Source organism: Erpetoichthys calabaricus, chromosome 9 (assembly GCF_900747795.2).
Source record: "Erpetoichthys calabaricus chromosome 9, fErpCal1.3, whole genome shotgun sequence".
Classification (NCBI taxonomy): domain Eukaryota; kingdom Metazoa; phylum Chordata; class Cladistia; order Polypteriformes; family Polypteridae; genus Erpetoichthys; species Erpetoichthys calabaricus.
The window spans coordinates 79,830,919-79,847,808 of record NC_041402.2 but is presented as its reverse complement, the minus strand read 5'-3'; the positions used below and the strand labels follow the sequence as shown (position 1 = coordinate 79,847,808).

At 36.4% G+C, this 16,890-nt stretch overlaps 1 protein-coding gene across 1 annotated transcript; it reads left to right on the top strand.

Annotated features, from left to right (window-relative positions):
- Positions 1-8,853: 8,853 nt before the first annotated feature.
- Positions 8,854-16,355, top strand: zgc:162592 (uncharacterized protein LOC561993 homolog). Its single transcript, XM_028809796.2, has 2 exons — positions 8,854-9,917; positions 15,371-16,355. Exons 1-2 carry the CDS (start codon positions 8,930-8,932, stop codon positions 15,682-15,684), a joined length of 1,302 nt encoding a protein of 433 aa, XP_028665629.2. The 5' UTR covers positions 8,854-8,929; the 3' UTR covers positions 15,685-16,355.
- The last annotated feature ends 535 nt before the right edge of the window (positions 16,356-16,890 follow it).

Here is a 16,890-nt window from a genome sequence, read left to right as displayed (position 1 = left end):
CATAGAATGATTGAAAATAGTTTTGCATTTACCTTTTTAGTAAAAGGCGAGCTTTTAAGCCTGAGAAATCACCCCGTAAATGCACACGTTTAATTGCACATGTGTTAATATGTATGGTTACACAGTATTAAAAGACAGTGAACAACGTCAGTTACCTTTGTTCCCGCGTTTGATAAAAGGCGAGCTTTTAAGCCTGAGAAATCATACCGTAAATGTACACGTTTAATTGCACATGTGTTAATATGTATGCTTACACAGTATTAAAAGACAGTCAAAAATTAACGTCATTTACCTTCGTTCCTGCGTTTGACTCGTGCTGTAAATCTCTTCCTTGTTTTTAGTTCACGTGATTACGTAGGAGGCGTGATGACACGATACGTGACTCCGCCTCCTCCATTAGAGTATATGGACAAAAAACATGTTCCAGTTATGACCATTACACGTAGAATTTCGAAATGAAACCTGCCTAACTTTTGTAAGTAAGCTGTAAGGAATGAGCCTGCCAAATTTCAGCCTTCCACCTACACGGGAAGTTCGAGAATTAGTGATGAGTCAGTCAGTCAGTCAGTCAGTCAGTCAGTCAGTGAGGGCTTTGCCTTTTATTAATATGTATAGATAAAAAAATAGATTTTATTGCACTAAGTGAAACGTGGCTTAGCTCAGATGGCGCAGCTGTTTTAATCGAATCTGCGCCTCCGGATTACAGTTTTACTCGTGCTGATCGCCAAGGAAAGAGAGGTGGAGGACTAGCAAACATTTACTCAAGCAGGTTAAAATGTAAAAATATCAGTTTTGGTAAATTCAAGTCTTTTGAGTATCTCGCCATTATTATTCAGGGAGATTCTCACGTTCTAGTATTATCCGTGTATAGACCTCCAAAATTCAACGCGTCTTTCTTTGAGGAATTCTCTGACTTGATGTCAATCTTAATTATGAACTATGACACACTCTTAATAGTCAGCGACTTTAATTTTCATATAGATAATCAATGTGACCAAAAAGTAAAAGAATTTATGAACCTCCTGGACTCTTTTGATTTGAGACAGCTCGTTAATCAGCCTACACATAAAGCAGGTCATACGTTAGACTTAGTAATTACTAAAAGACTAAAAGTTGATATAAAGCAGGTCATTGATATTGGTCTATCAGACCATTTTCTTCTACTCTTTAATATAGAAATAATGATAGAAAACACTCATGAGAAGCATATTGTTAAAAAACGCTTCTTTGACTCATCAGCAGCTTTAAAACTTTTAAACATTCTAACCAATCAGTCCGTTTATAGTGCCAACTATAATAGCGAGGAGAATGTAAATAGTAAGGTGGAAAGATTTAATACTAAAGTGAGGGCTGCTGTTGACTTAGTTGCACCTGAAAAGACAGTTAAAAAATCTTCTAGCATTGTTATACCATGGAAGACTCAAAGAGTGTCTGATTTAAAGAGAACATGCCGTAGAGCTGAGCGTAAATGGAGGAAAACTAAACTAACTATTGACTATGAAATATTAAAAGTTAAAATAACAGAATACAATAACACAGTCCATCTTGAGAGGCGCTGCTATTTCTCTAAGATTATAAATAACAATGCTAGTAATCCCAGAGTCTTATTTTCGACAATTGATCATCTGTTAAACCCAGGTAACTCAAAGGAATGCCTCCTAAGTACTTCCAGTAAAACCTGTGAGGCTATCACTGTATTTTGCAATCAGAAAATTAATGATATTAGAAATAACATAGTATATCTCCCCAACACTAAGGATCCTCCTAAACCCCAGTACCCCATAATAAACAAATTAAAGTCTTTCACTAGGATAGATTTACCTGATTTACAGAAAATAATTTCTCAAATGAAACCCTCCACCTGTGCTCTTGACCCAATACCAACAAATTTTTTCAAAGAAGTATCGGGCGTGCTTATTGATAATGTTCTTGACATAGTAAATTCGTCATTAGATACGGGGGTCTTCCCAGACTATCTTAAGACTGCGGTAGTTAAACCCCTACTTAAGAAAAATAATCTCGATCCCTCTGCTCTTGAAAATTATAGACCCATCTCTAACCTGCCTTTCTTAAGTAAAATTCTAGAGAAGGCAGTCATTATACAGTTAAATGAACACCTCAATAAACATGCTATTCTTGATAAATTTCAGTCAGGTTTTAGAACAAATCACAGCACAGAAACTGCACTCGTTAAAGTAGTAAATGACTTGCGGGTAAATGCAGACAGAGGCCATTTATCTGTTCTCATCCTCTTAGATCTGAGTGCCGCATTTGACACCATTGATCATAATATTCTTAAGAATCGCCTTAGTCAATGGGTGGGCCTCTCTGGCAGTGTCTTAAATTGGTTTGAATCCTACCTGGCAGGGAGAAAATTCTTTGTTAGTTGTGGTAATTATAATTCAAAGACACATGATATTCTATATGGTGTTCCACAAGGCTCTATCCTGGGTCCACTGCTCTTCTCAATCTACATGCTTCCATTAGGTCAGATTATCTCAGGGCACAACGTGAGCTACCACAGCTATGCTGATGACACACAGCTGTATTTATCAATAGCACCTGATGACCCCAAATCTCTTGATTCGCTAACACAATGTCTAACTTGTATCTCAGAATGGATGAACAGTAACTTTCTCAAATTAAATAAAGAAAAAAACGAAATCTTAGTGATTGGCAATAATGGATACAATGAGGCTATTAGAAATAAACTGGATGCATTAGGATTAAAAGTCAAATCGGAGGTAAAAAGCTTAGGGGTAACCGTTGATTGTAATCTGAATTTTAAATCACATATTAATCAGATCACTAGGACAGCATTTTTTCACCTAAGAAACATAGCAAAAGTTAGACCTCTTATATCATCGAAAGATGCAGAGAAATTAGTTCATGCGTTTGTTTTCAGTCAGCTAGATTACTGTAACGCACTCCTCTCAGGTCTACCCAAAAAAGACATCAATCGTTTGCAACTAGTGCAGAATGCAGCTTCTAGAATCCTTACCAGGAAAAGAAAATCCGAACACATTTCTCCAGTTTTGATGTCACTACACTGGTTACCTGTGTCATTCAGAATTGACTTTAAAATTCTGCTTATGGTTTATAAAGCTTTAAATAATCTCACCCCGGCTTATATATCGGAATGTCTGACACCTTATATTCCAAATCGTAACCTCAGATCCTCAACTGAGTGTCTCCTTAGAATTCCAAGAGCAAAACTTAAAAGAAGTGGTGAGGCGGCCTTCTGCTGTTATGCACCTAAAATCTGGAATAGCCTGCCAGTAGGAATTCGCCAGGCTAATACAGTGGAGCACTTTACAAAACTACTGAAAACACATTATTTTAACATGGCCTTCTCATAACTTCACTGTAATTTAATCCTGATACTCTGTATATCCAATTCATTATAATAACTATTCATTCAAAATCTGTACTAACCCCTACTCTCTCTTCTGTTTCCTTTTCCGGTGTCCTACCCAAAGCACCATGATGTTCCAACAATGATGGATGGATTAAAAGCCAGAAGTCTGTATGACCATCAGCATCAAGTGACTCCGTGAAAAACCCGAACTACAAAGAGGACTATTTCATTTATGTTAGGTAGAATGCCCAGAGGGGACTGGGCGGTCTCGTGGCCTGGAACCCCTACAGATTTTATTTTTTCTCCAGCCTTCTGGAGTTTTTTTTTGTTTTTTCTGTCCACCCTGGCCATCGGACCTTACTCCTTTCTATGTTAACTAATGTTGTCTTATTTTAATTTCTTATTTTGTCTTTTATTTTTCTTCTCTTAATTATGTAAAGCACTTTGAGCTAATTTTTGTATGAAAATGTGCTATATAAATAAATGTTGTTGTTGTTGTTGTCGTAAGAGAAAGCCCAGTTAAGAAGCACTGAGGAATTCACAACTGGGTTGGGGAACACTTAGAATACAAAGCATTTAACATGCTACTTTAGTTACAATGGGATTTAAGAAAATCAAATAAATTAAACATTGATTTTAAGATGAGGTTTATGACATTCTACTTTAATGACAAAATAAACTACGAGGTTAAAGTGGAAATTTCAAAATTAAAGTAGACATTTCAACTTTAATCTTGACATAGACCTTTTTTTTCTTCTCTGTGGCTCTAAAACACTTCCATATGACATTCATACACTTGCCTTTTCATGTCAACTTTGATATTTGACCACTTCTTTTTTATTTTGGGCACTGTGCGACTTTCTAAACCCGAACTTTTGGGTGTCTTCGCCAGACTATGACACTCCTTCAATTTCTTTTTGTTGTTTTTCCTTACCTTCATTTCAATGAGCTGGACCTCCATGTTGCATTCGCTGAAATTCTTCATTTTTCCCTGTGCTTTTGCCATTGTCTTTTAACAAAACACTGAACTGAAGGCTATTTATATTGATTTGCACATTCAAATATGCAAAATTCTGGGAGGAGTCAGGGTGTGGCTGTAGGCTCGTGCATTTGCATTAAATTTCACATTCATTGGAATTTAAAAAAGGAATATGCATGGAAATTTGCTTAGGCATCTGAATTTTTTTTTGTGCGTACACACATTTCTAGTTTTGTCCATACTCCATGTTTTAGTGTGAATTCTATGAAAGGTGTTATAAATGAGGTCCCAGATATTTATGGCCTGTACTTTTTCTGCCCAGTAATAAAGTTGAAAGAGTCATCCATTGGATGCTTGGATGTTTCGAATTCCAAATAAATGAAGTTATGATTGAATTTAATTTCTTAAAAAAAGATTTGTTAATGTATATGGGGATTGTTTGAAAAAGAAAAAGAAGCTTGGGAAGGATGTTCATCTTAACAGTGGTGATTCTCCCTGCTAATGTAAGATGGAGAGTGGACCATCTATTCACATCTTGTTTAATTTTTTCCATGCAAACAAGAAAATTTTGTTGAAAAAAAGCTTTATATTTACTTGTGGTATTTACCCCTAGATATTTAAACTGATCTGCTATGATAAATGGGAAGGTGTCCAATCTAATAGATAGATAGATAGATAGATAGATAGATAGATAGATAGATAGATAGATAGATAGATAGATAGATAGATAGATAGATAGATAGATAGATAGATAGATAGATAGATAGATAGATAGATAGATATTGTGTGGTAGGGAGTTCACTGGAAAACCACAATTTTATTCAAATTAATTTTGAGTCCAGGTATCTTTTGAAAATCTTCTAGTGCTTTTAGGAGTACTGGCACAGAATTGTGTGGCTCAGATATGTACAGTGTACACATACAGAAGCATATCATGTGCATATAGTGATATTCTCTGTTCCAGTCTTTCTAGGAAAATCCCCTTTAGCTCTGATGCATTTTGAAAATGAACAGCCAATGACTCAATGGTGCTTGCAAGGAGCAATGGTGATAGGGGACATCCTTGTCAAGTACCGCATTCTAGTTTGAAGAAGTCCGAAACAAATATTGTTAATATGAACTGAGGCATCTGGATGAGTATACAGTAGTTTGATCCATGCACATCTGTTTGGGCCAAACCCAAATTTGTGCAATGTGGTGTAATAGGTAGTCCCATTCAACTATATCAAATGCTTTTTCTGCAGCCAAAGATAGCAAGATCTCTGGGGTGTTAGATTTAATGGGTGAATATATTATGTTAAACAAACATTGAAAATTAGAAGGTAAGTGTCTCCCTTTAATAAATCCAGTTTGGTCTTGTGATATTACAGAAGGAAGCACTTTCTCAAGCCGTCCAGCTAGAACTTTGGAGAGTATCTTAATGTCATTATTCAGAAGTAAAATTGGTTTATATGATGCACATTGTAGTAAGTACTTATTTTTCTTAGGAAAGACAGAAATTAATGCTTGGTGAAAAGTTTGAGGTACAATTTTGTTGTCTTTAGCTTCTATAATTGTTTCTAATAATAGTGGAGCTAACTTATTTGAATTTTTTTTATAAAATTCCACTGGCTAGCCATCAGGGCCGGCTGCTTTCCCACTTTGAAATTAGTTTACAGCATCTTGTAATTCTGAGAGGGTCAGAGGTCAATCTGATTCCACAGCACTAAGAGTATCTAGCTGTGGTATCTGTACTGAGTCAAAAAACACATTAGACTGTGTCCATATTTGAATTGTAGTTTTTGTGTTTGACTTATTTTTCTATATATGGGATAATTATTTTGCTTGGTCATGCGTGTGCTAAATGGTTATGAGTAGGCCTATATAAAAACTTTCTGAGTTTGCTGTAGCACCCTGGTTTGATATTATATATTTTTGTCAGATGCTTAAATGAATAATCTGATATGAATTCCCTGGCTGTCTTCAGCCTAAGGTGTAAGTACATCTAGCATAGGTCACAATGAAGTGACTGCATCTCATAACCGCATAAAGAATGACAGTGATTCCCCCAGCAAAAGTAAAAATTTGTTGCTGAAATCCTCTCTAACTTCAATAGCTTGTTAACACAATGAGAGTTACTAGGACACGCAGTCTAGTAAGTGGTTAGATACTGTGGATATGTACAATCTAATGATACAGAAAACTAGCAGTTTCATAAACATACAAGAATTTGGTGAGCATTTTTTTCTAATGCAGTAGGTAGGTACATGTGTAAATCACTGCATTCTGGAACTGAAGCAACTGATTTTCTTTTGGGAAGTCACAAACATTAATACAGTATACTCTAGATGTGATAGGCTTTAAGTGTTGGCATATAATCCAATAAGCATTACTCTCTTTGACGTGTCTGTCTGTCTGTCTGCATGAAACAACTTGGTTCCCAGAAGACTGATTTTGTTGAAAATTTGTTCTTGTATTCTTCAAGGACAACCACTCCTGATGACAAAATAGGTTCCTGATACAAGTTAGTCAAATGCCAACAGCATCAATAGGATATCAACTGATGCCCTTTTTGCATCACTTGAGTTAAATATCTGCTGCTATTAAAGGCCTTTGAGCCACTATTAAAACTACCACAAACCTAGCTATATTTTTAACTAGATGATATTGTAAATTTTTGTAGCTTATTTAATGTATTCTACTAACATATGTACATTGCATTCTATTATCACTGGTTTTTTTGTATATAACTGTTACAAAAACATTTAATAAACAAAAATGTAATAACTGACTATTTGATGATGTAGCTAAAAAAATTAAAATGCTCCAACTTTGGACTTTGGAGTTAACTACTGTAGGCTCCTAATGATACATTTTTTAACCTGTTTTGTTATTGTCATGTCCTCGTTTTTAACACACTGTTCTGACTGCACATAGAACAAAATATAAATGGACAAGATATGTTGTTAAATGAAACACTTGACACATTAACAGAAGCATCCTTATGTTCAACATACATTGTTCATTGAAAAGTAACTGTTATAACAAAAAAGAATTTAAATTACAAGGATGTATAATGTCTCATAATTTTTTTCTGAATGTAGAACAAGCAGTTCTAAAATAATTTAACTGGAATTTGAAACACATTGTATAGTATAATAGGAAAAAACGTTTCTCATGTAATTACCATTGCATGAACATTTACGGAAGTACAAATTATACCTTCTTCTAAGGCAATTGGAAAAGTAACTATATTTAGACAAAATTAACAGCAAGTAACCTTCTTAACTCTAAAGTTTGTTAAGAACCCTAAGAAAATAATAACTTATCATCGATTTACTGTTGCCTCACTGCACCAGGAAACTGGATTCAAATCCTGCTCCACTTTGTTTCCAAAGTTTCAGCTGTTGGCCTCAAGTTAAGCATTCAAGATTCCAAAAGTGTCAAAAGCAGTATGTTTAAGGATTCTTTTCTGCTATAGGCATTTCATATTCAGAATTCTACATTTTTTACAGCATATGGTTAGAATATAATATTCTTATATGTAAGAATTCTAAGTTTGTGATGGGATTGCTAAAAGTGGATGTCTGTTCTTGTATTTGTGTAAAAATCCTTTATATTTGTACATTCCTGCTACAAACAGACTTTCTTCTGTGATAATGAAACCTACCTAACCTTATCTGTTCTTATAAAGTTTTCATGTTTATTTCGTTCCTTTTGTGTTTTTCCATTAGGTACTCTATTTTTCCTTTCAAATTTCAAGATATGAAACATCCTCACTAATGGTACTTGCCTTATACATGATACTACAGCTCCCTTAAAATGATAAAAGTGTATTGTGGACTCAATAATGGATTATCTTAATGGTACTATATTATTTAGTAAACTGGTTAACTGTTGCATATGTACTAAATACAGTATAGGACCTTCTCTTCTGTGTAACTATGGTGGTTCATCATATAGATTTTTTTTAATGTTATAAAACTATTATTTAATTAAGATGGATGTGAGTTCAAAGTTTTGATCCAAAAGGGCTCACAGTAAGCATAAGAAAAATGGATTTAAACAAGAACCTACTGTAAGTTAGAAAGCCACAACTCAGATTCATCCTGGATCTTTTAAATGATGATTTTGTTTCTATTTTTCAAAACATAGTAATACTCTAGGATGTCTAACGTTTAGTTTAATGTGTCATGATGAGACACCAATAACTGTATAAAGAGCTTTTTGTATATTGTTGACATCTATTAAAACAGTAAACTACTTTAATATCACATCCAGGTAAAATAATAAAGCAGAAAACGTTTTGTTAATTATTAGTTTTATATTACTCTATCAGAGCAAACACACATATTTTAAAACTATGCTCTTTCCCTCTGGAATTCTTTTTGACTACGTGGAATTCCTCATTTTTTATGTATTTTTTCCGTGAGCGCCCTGATATGTTCTCACCTTGGTTTTCGGGCTACTGATGGACGCGGTCAATTAGCAGGACAGGCCGCTAATGAGTATATCTAACTCAGGTGCCTGTTCTGCATTGTTTTACTCATTCGATTTAGAACGATGGTTTTGTAATAGACAAATGAACTCTGAAAGACACTCTCTTCTTTTTTATGTGTGCGTTTTGTGTTCTGTTACGTCCTGATCGTTTGTTCTCCGGTCTTGAGTGTTTTTTTTTTTTTTTGTTTGTTTTGCTGCACTGTGGGCTGTTTTTAAAGTTTCCTTTACTTTTTTTAAACACCAACGGCTTGACCAGCTCAGAGATGACGACAGACACGTCCATTACCATGAATTATACATGGCCAGTAGATGAGGCGGCCTACCGCGAGAACGAACTAGAAGTAAACCGCTCTGCGTACCTCCAGCATTTAGACACGTCTCACCGCTCAGTCAAAATTGGCATTATATCGGTGTTGGGCACCCTAATTATTTTGGGTAACATGGCCGTAATCATGGTGATCGCTTCATCCGTGGCTGGCTGGTCCAAAAATACACGATATTTCTTGATCTCCCTGACCGGGGCAGACGCTGCCTTGGCTCTCATCGTCGTCCCCCTAAACCTTTACGGGAGTTTGGTGAAGGATTACAGCGAGGAACCCGATTCCTACTGTCACATCGTTGCTTTTTTCAACTCGTCTATATTTGCCTCTTGTATGTATGCACTGGCCACCATTAGTCTGGAGAGATACGTTGCCGTGTTCTACCCCTTGCACTATACCTCATTGATGACCAAGAACAGAATTCGCAGCCTGATCGCCGCTGCCTGGTTCCTTCCTCCCGTGCTCCTGTTTCCAATTTCAATCCCCGGGGGATTTGTCCGGGTGTATTTTTCCAGCGCGTCTTTAGTATGCAACCCGGACTATTCGAGCAACGTTGCCTATTCCCTGACTCTTACCGGCCTTATCTTTTTCCCCTGTTCTATCATTATGACTATGGCCAACCTTCGTCTGTGGTTTGCAGCAAGGAGGCAGAGGAATATGTTTAAAAACCACGAGTTTCGAATTAGGGCTGGACCAGACTCTGCCTCACGAGTCCTAGTGCCCGTCATGATCGTGTATTATACTTGCTGGGCTCCCTGCATGGTCACCATTATTTACACAGGTAAGGTGGGGCAGGGATTGGGTTCATGATTGTAAACTCTGGCACCTGATTCTTTTTTCTAAGTACTGCACTTATTACAATCATAAATTCCGCACTTTATTTCAGTTTAAGAACACCACCAAGCAAGTTCTGCCTTAGAAAGCTGTAGGTTCTTATTTGTCAGACCCCTGAGGGTAATAAATGACTAGTCCGAGTCTGTATTTGTTTAAATTTCCCACTGAAGTAATTCTACATTCAGAACAGTTGGCAGCACTGATTGTAAAGTTTTCCGATTCTGATAAATATTTTTCTGGTATTTTAAATCGGAAAGCTTTATTCAGATGTGTTGAACACATCCAAATGAAAGACAATGTGTGAATCCAAAGAAGAATCCGCTTAAACTCGGGAATGAATGCAACCATACAAACAAAAACACAAACGGTGCAATCCATATGTATTTTCTTAAAAGCTACATATACTGCCAGTTATGTCTGAATTCAGACTTGGCTAGAACATAAATATTTTAATATTATGCATAGATTAAATGTCTGAATAATCAACAACCTATGGTCTTTCAGGTTTGAACTTGCTTGATGGTGATATAGTGAAAATTCACTGGTTACAGGATGTTGCTTTTCTCACAAAATTCCTTTGCTGCAGTACAAGTGGTTAACTTGCACAGGCTATCTGCTCTTTAGAAGCCCTTTATCTGGATGGATGAGGTTTCAGACCAATGCTGAAACATGCACAGTAAAATTTTAGAAAATAAAAATAGCCACAGTTAGGGAACATTAAAATTATCCAAGTAAGCTGTTAATAAGAATATTGGGGAAAATACATGTGTTTTGTTTAGGAGGCATCCCAGGCCACTGGAATCAATTCATCTGTCCCACACACTGCAAATCAGTAACTATCCTAATGTACATGTTTAATTATCAATTTTTTTTTATTTTAACTGAACTTTTTTGCAATTTCAGCTTTTAATATACTTGCTGAACAAAAAAAACCAAAACAAAACAATGTTACGAAAATAAAGTCACAGATTTAATAGGTCTGAAATGCTATTTAATTAGCATTTTTCCCCTACGAAAATCCAAACTTTCATTACTATATTGGGTTAATGTATATACTCCAAGTGTTTCTAACAAAATTCTTGTCATTAACTTTCTTAGGTAATCAAATCATTTTGTAGATCAGTATTAAAACATTAGCACCATAGTACAGTGAAAGGTTGTTTTTTTTTTTTTTTTTATGACTTCTGTTAATGCAAGGTGCAGTAGCTAAGGTGCGGTATTTTAAGCAACGTAGCTGCCGATTTTATCTCAGTGTATGACTTAGTGCCTGTCCGTGAGTAGTGCCAATTACTATAGTAAGTCACCATTTTTTTTTTTTTTAAATAACTATATCTGTAAACATTGTGATATGATGCTCACTGCAGAAAGGCACTATAATATGTACAATATTTTATGTAGGTGTTTTTATGAAATTATAGAAACTCCTACAAGTGTATCAAAAAACACTTGTGTATATTTTATATCAATTATCAGATTTTAAGAACCTTCAGGGTCACAAGGAGACTGAACTTATCCTCGAAGAACTGCGTGCAAGGCAGCGTACTGCCTCTGGAGAGTAAACACCTCCCTTGTAGAACATCAAAAACACACTCATACTCACTCAGGACCAATCTGGCATTGTCCATTATCCTAACTCATGCAGACATGGAAGAGAACTTGCAAGCTCTACACAGACTAACAGGTATGAGATTTGAACACATGACAGTGGATCTGTAAGCCTTCATGCATACCTACCAACTGTGCCACTCTGCCTTCTTTTTGTAAAATAGGTCTAAGAAATATGAAAAGGAAGAGAGCGTAAAGAACTGTAAAGAAAACCTGTAGTCATTGTGCCACCATGCTTCTCTTGAAATTTTAATGGATTCTATAAAGTAATGAAAAGGGATACTTGGATGTAATGTCAGCTGTCAGTTTTGATCATCCTTAATCTGTTATCAAGGCATTTGGGTGCACTTTCACCATGCAAATGCTAGCAAAATGTCATGACAGCATGGCTCAGTGGCACCCTTTCATAACACCATTCAATGGTTTCGCACTGATGTGTCAAATTCTGGTGTCTGAGTTTTGCCAGGAAAAAAAATGCAAAAGGTTTCATCTGCTTCCAGCAAAACTCCATCACTTCAAAACCAATTACTGCACAAATTTACTGTGTATTATCTTTTCGTAGCTAGTTAAATAATATAAGTTACCTTTTATTCAGGTTACATTAGTGTAGGGGCAACATGGCCTTAGGTTTCAGTTTAGTAAAGAAGCAAATTTTTACTCTGGTAAAATTAAAACACAGCAGTTTATTTAATAGCTGAAGTAACTGAAAAAGCATAGATTTTACTGAAGTTGGTTTTATCCCCTAGAACTGAGACAAAGGGACAACACAGTATATTATTATTGAAAAATAGGTCTTTGATTGACTTAATGAATGCTTGTAGCTGCTGGTAGGTAAGGCAGAATCAAGCAAGAGTCAAATGCGTGCTGAAAAAAAATCTCTCAGTGCAAAAGTTTGTTTTAAAAGGTTTCATGAAAATTCAAAGCAAACAGTTCGCACGAATAAAGAAAAAGGTTGTTACACACATAGAAGGCAAAAAAATTGGAAAAAATCTCTCCTCTAAACTTAGCTTTTCTTGTCAAACTTCAGTTTCTATACTTAAAGATGCTTTACTTTGCCTTCAGTGCACTCTAAACGTGCGGCACTGTATGTTTAATAGAGCACATTACGTCAAATTCTATTGGGCACATTAAGGCAAGATTTAAAACTGTGTGCCCTCCATGCCTTACTTACGGCAAGGCAGGTCACTAACCGAGACTAATCTGTAGTCAGAGGGACAAGAAATAGAATATACCAATCCAATTCAGCTTGTGGGGGTTTAAGAACCTCCCATAGACTATGCACTATACAGTGCATCCAGAAAGTATTCATAGCGCATCACTTTTTCCACATTTTGTTATGTTACAGCCTTATTCCAAAATGGATTAAATTTATTTTTTTCCTCAGAATTCTACACACAACACCCCATAATGACAACGTGAAAAAAGTTTACTTGAGGTTTTTGCAAATTTATTAAAAATACAAAAAACTCAAATCACATGTATATAAGTATTCACAGCCTTTGCTCAATACTTTGTCGATGCACCTTTGGCAGCAATTACAGCCTCAAGTCTTTTTGAATATGATGCCACAAGCTTGGCACACCTATCCTTGGCCAGTTTCGCCCATTCCTCATTGCAGCACCTCTCAAGCTCCATCAGGTTGGATGGGAAGCGTCGGTGCACAGCCATTTTAAGATCTCTCCAGAGATGTTCAATCAGATTCAAGTCTGGGCTCTGGCTGGGCCACTCAGGGACATTCACGGAGTTGTCCTGAAGCCACTCCCTTGATATCTTGGCTGTGTGCTTAGGGTCGTTGTCCTGCTGAAAGATGAACTGTCGCCCCAGTCTGAGGTCAAGAGCGCTTTGGAGCAGGTTTTCATCCAAGATGTCTCTGTACATTGCTGCAGTCATCTTTCCCTTTATCCTGACTAGTCTCCCAATTCCTGCCGCTGAAAAACATCCCCACAGCATGATGCTGCCAACACCATGCTTCACTGTAGGGATGGTATTGGCCTGGTGATGAGCGGTGCCTGGTTTCCTCCAAACGTGACGCCTGGCATTTACACCAAAGAGTTCAATCTTTGTCTCATCAGACCAGAGAATTTTCTTTCTCATGGTCTGAGAGTCCTTCAGGTGCCTTTTGGCAAACTCCAGGCAGGCTGCCATGTGCCTTTTACTAAGGAGTGGCTTCCGTCTGGCCACTTTACCATACAGGCCTGATTGGTGGATTGCTGTAGAGGTGGTTGTCCTTCTGGAAGGTTCTCCTCTGTGAAGAGAGGATCTCTGGAGCTCTGACAGAGTGACCATTGGGGTCTTGGTCACCTCCCTGACTAAGGCCCTTCTCCCCTGATTGCTCAGTTTAGATGGCCAGCCAACTCTAGGAAGAGTCCTGGTGGTTTCGAACTTCTTCCACTTACGGCTGATGGAGGCCACTGTGCTCATTGGGACCTTCAAAGCAGCAGAAATTTTTCTGTAACCTTCCCCAATTTGTGCCTCGAGACAATCCTGTCTCAGAGGTCTATAGGCAATTCCTTTGACTTCATGCTTGGTTTGTGCTCTGACATGAGCTGTCAACTGTGGGACCTTATATAGACAGGTGTGTGCCTTTCCAAATTGTGTCCAATCAACTGAATTTAGCACAGGTGGACTCCAATTAAGCTACAGAAATATCTCAAGGATGATCAGGGGAAACAGGATGCACCTGAGCTCAATTTTGAGCTTCATGGCAAAGGCTGTGAATACTTATGTACATGTGCTTTCTCAATTTTTTTATTTTTAATAAATTTGCAAAAATTTCAAGTAAACCTTTTTCATGTTGTTATTATGGGGTGTTGTGTGTAGAATTCTGAGGAAAAAAATGAATGTAATCCATTTTGGAATAAGGCTGTAACATAACAAAATGTGGAAAAAGTGATGCGCTGTGAATACTTTCCGGATGCACTGTATATAGGCAAACATTTAATATAACTTAAATAAGTAGCAAATGGCTTTTACAATGCTGATTTGACTTCTTGAAACAAAATGCTGTTAAGGAAAAGGGAGCCAGCATATCAACTTTGAATAAGAATCTCTTGTACAAAAATACAAATTTGTACAATTTTTACATCACCAGTGATTTCTTGTTGTACAATCTGATATTTGTGGGAAACAAGGTCAACAATTTGTCAAGTTTGATATCCCCTCCAATCAGAAGTCTTGTATTGTGACATTGATGTTGTGTGAAAGATCTTGTCCTCCGTTTTTTCAGTCTGACTTGATTTGTATTAATCTTTGGATATTTGTCTTTTTAAAGGAGAAATTTCTTAAATTATAAGGATATTCTCAAATAAAAATATTCATAGAATAAACTAAAATAGTATTATTTATATAAATGCACACTAAATCTATGAATACATAAATATTGTAAAACCTATATCTCATGTAAGCTTTATCTAGTTATTCAGAACAGTGATGTTATTTATTAGTGTACACTACAGTTGAAAAGATGGCTATAAAAATTTTTATTTGAGCAATATCTCGAAATAAATTAAATATTCAGACCATGCTTCAAAGAAATCCTACTATTGTTAATCTCACTTATATAAGTATACAAAATCACAACAGTTGGCCTTACAACTCTGCCAGCCATACTCTGTGGGGAGTGTGGCTTTTTCCCTAGCTGTGCTGCACTAAGAAGACTCTACATTGGTTTTCTTGGTAATTGTTATTTTTCAATTGCCAAGCCTATGGCAAAGTTGTCCTTCAATGAGATGCTAAACTGTCAGCTATACCACTTGTAGGCCTCAATAATATGTCTTGTTTTTCATTTTTTCCCAGCAATTTCCCAAAAGGCTGTTCCTGAGTGGATAGAGTTTTTTGCAGTTTGGCTGCCCAGTGCTAATGGTTTCCTTAACTGCATTGTCTACTTTTGGCTCAATCGCAGTTTTCGTAAAAAGTTCATGCTTCTAGGCCATCGGCTATGTGTTGTGCTTTGCCATAGGCCAGAGAAGATGGTGAGATTTCGAGGACCCGGTACGGTCAGCGTGGTGAGCTACACATGGGAGAATAATAATACACTTCAAGAGCGTGCCTGCAGTGTCTCCTCCAGCTGCACACTACTATCAAGCCATGAAACGGAAAGCCATTTGTGATGTGCTTGGAGTGAGTCTTCCTGGGCATATTTATGTAACAGTGGCGACTGCTTTATTGATCTGTTAAAAACTGGCTGGCTGGTTTTACAACTCTGTGCTATTCATTACATAGCTATGTTGTCTGTACATATTTATCTTCTGGTATGGGTTTGAAAGATTTATATATTGGTGAGACTGAGAAATGTATTGCACAGTATAGTCTGCTGGCATCCAGTAGCCTTTGCTGTCATTTTTTTTTTTTACATTATTATACTAGCCCTAAATACAGAGGAGGAGTGGTATATAAATTGTAAGCCACATTTGAGAGAGAAGCAAATTTTTTGCATTTGTGGAAAGATACTTGTTTATGTTTTATGGTTATTTGTATTTTTTGCAATATCAAGCTTTGGCAAACGATGTAGTGAAGGTGACTTTCCAACATGGGTCTAGTGAGGGATCACAGAGCTTTGCATTAAAAAAAAAAAAAAAGTCGTCTTGAATTTAGACAGACAGAGAATCCATTCAAATGACGTTGACTCAAAATGAAGTATCGGCCTGTCCTTTTTTTTTTTTTTTTTTTTTGGTTTTTTTTGTATCTTTGTAAATATATGATCAATTCTGTTTAGTTTTTACATTTGAAAGGTCCCTTTTGTTTTTGTTCTTTATCTATGAATACAGATGCACGTTAAACTGTCTTTTTGTGATGTTCAGTATAAGTGTATATTAATTACTACAAGCTGTTTACAAATATTCTGTGCAGTGGATAGCTCTACAACAATAACTTAAATCAATTTTTACTCTTCCACTATTTTTTTTAAATATGTATAAATTCACCAAACATATTATTTAAGCTGCTTTTTATTTTCACTGGTCAATTCATAAAATGAAGTGCCACTGTACCACTAGTACTAAATTTCACTTTCTTTCTCTGTGTTATTTTATCATCACTGTAAACTAAGGATCTTTAGCAGTTCTGCTGCATGTGGCACTTATGTAAAAATGTGCTTGCTTTTCCATTCTCCAAGCATAAGAGACAAATATCTGCTTCATGAGTTGTATGCCAGGTCCTTTAACACTAAGCTGTACTGGGCACAAGTGCATTCTCTGGCATCGTGTAGCACAGAAGTCTTTGTTTGTCATTTTTATGTGCTGCAAACACGTACAGGCATCAGGCAGACCAGACGTAGTTGAAAATGTGTTCAAGAAATTTTTATTCACTGTTATTTT

Excerpts from the sequence above, each read along its gene's own strand:
- zgc:162592 (XM_028809796.2), top strand. The coding sequence starts at position 8,930 with ATGTGTGCGTTTTGTGTTCTGTTACGTCCTGATCGTTTGTTCTCCGGT. Across the intron at positions 9,918-15,370 it reads GGTCACCATTATTTACACAG|CAATTTCCCAAAAGGCTGTT; the intron begins GTAAGGTGGGGC and ends ATTTTTTCCCAG.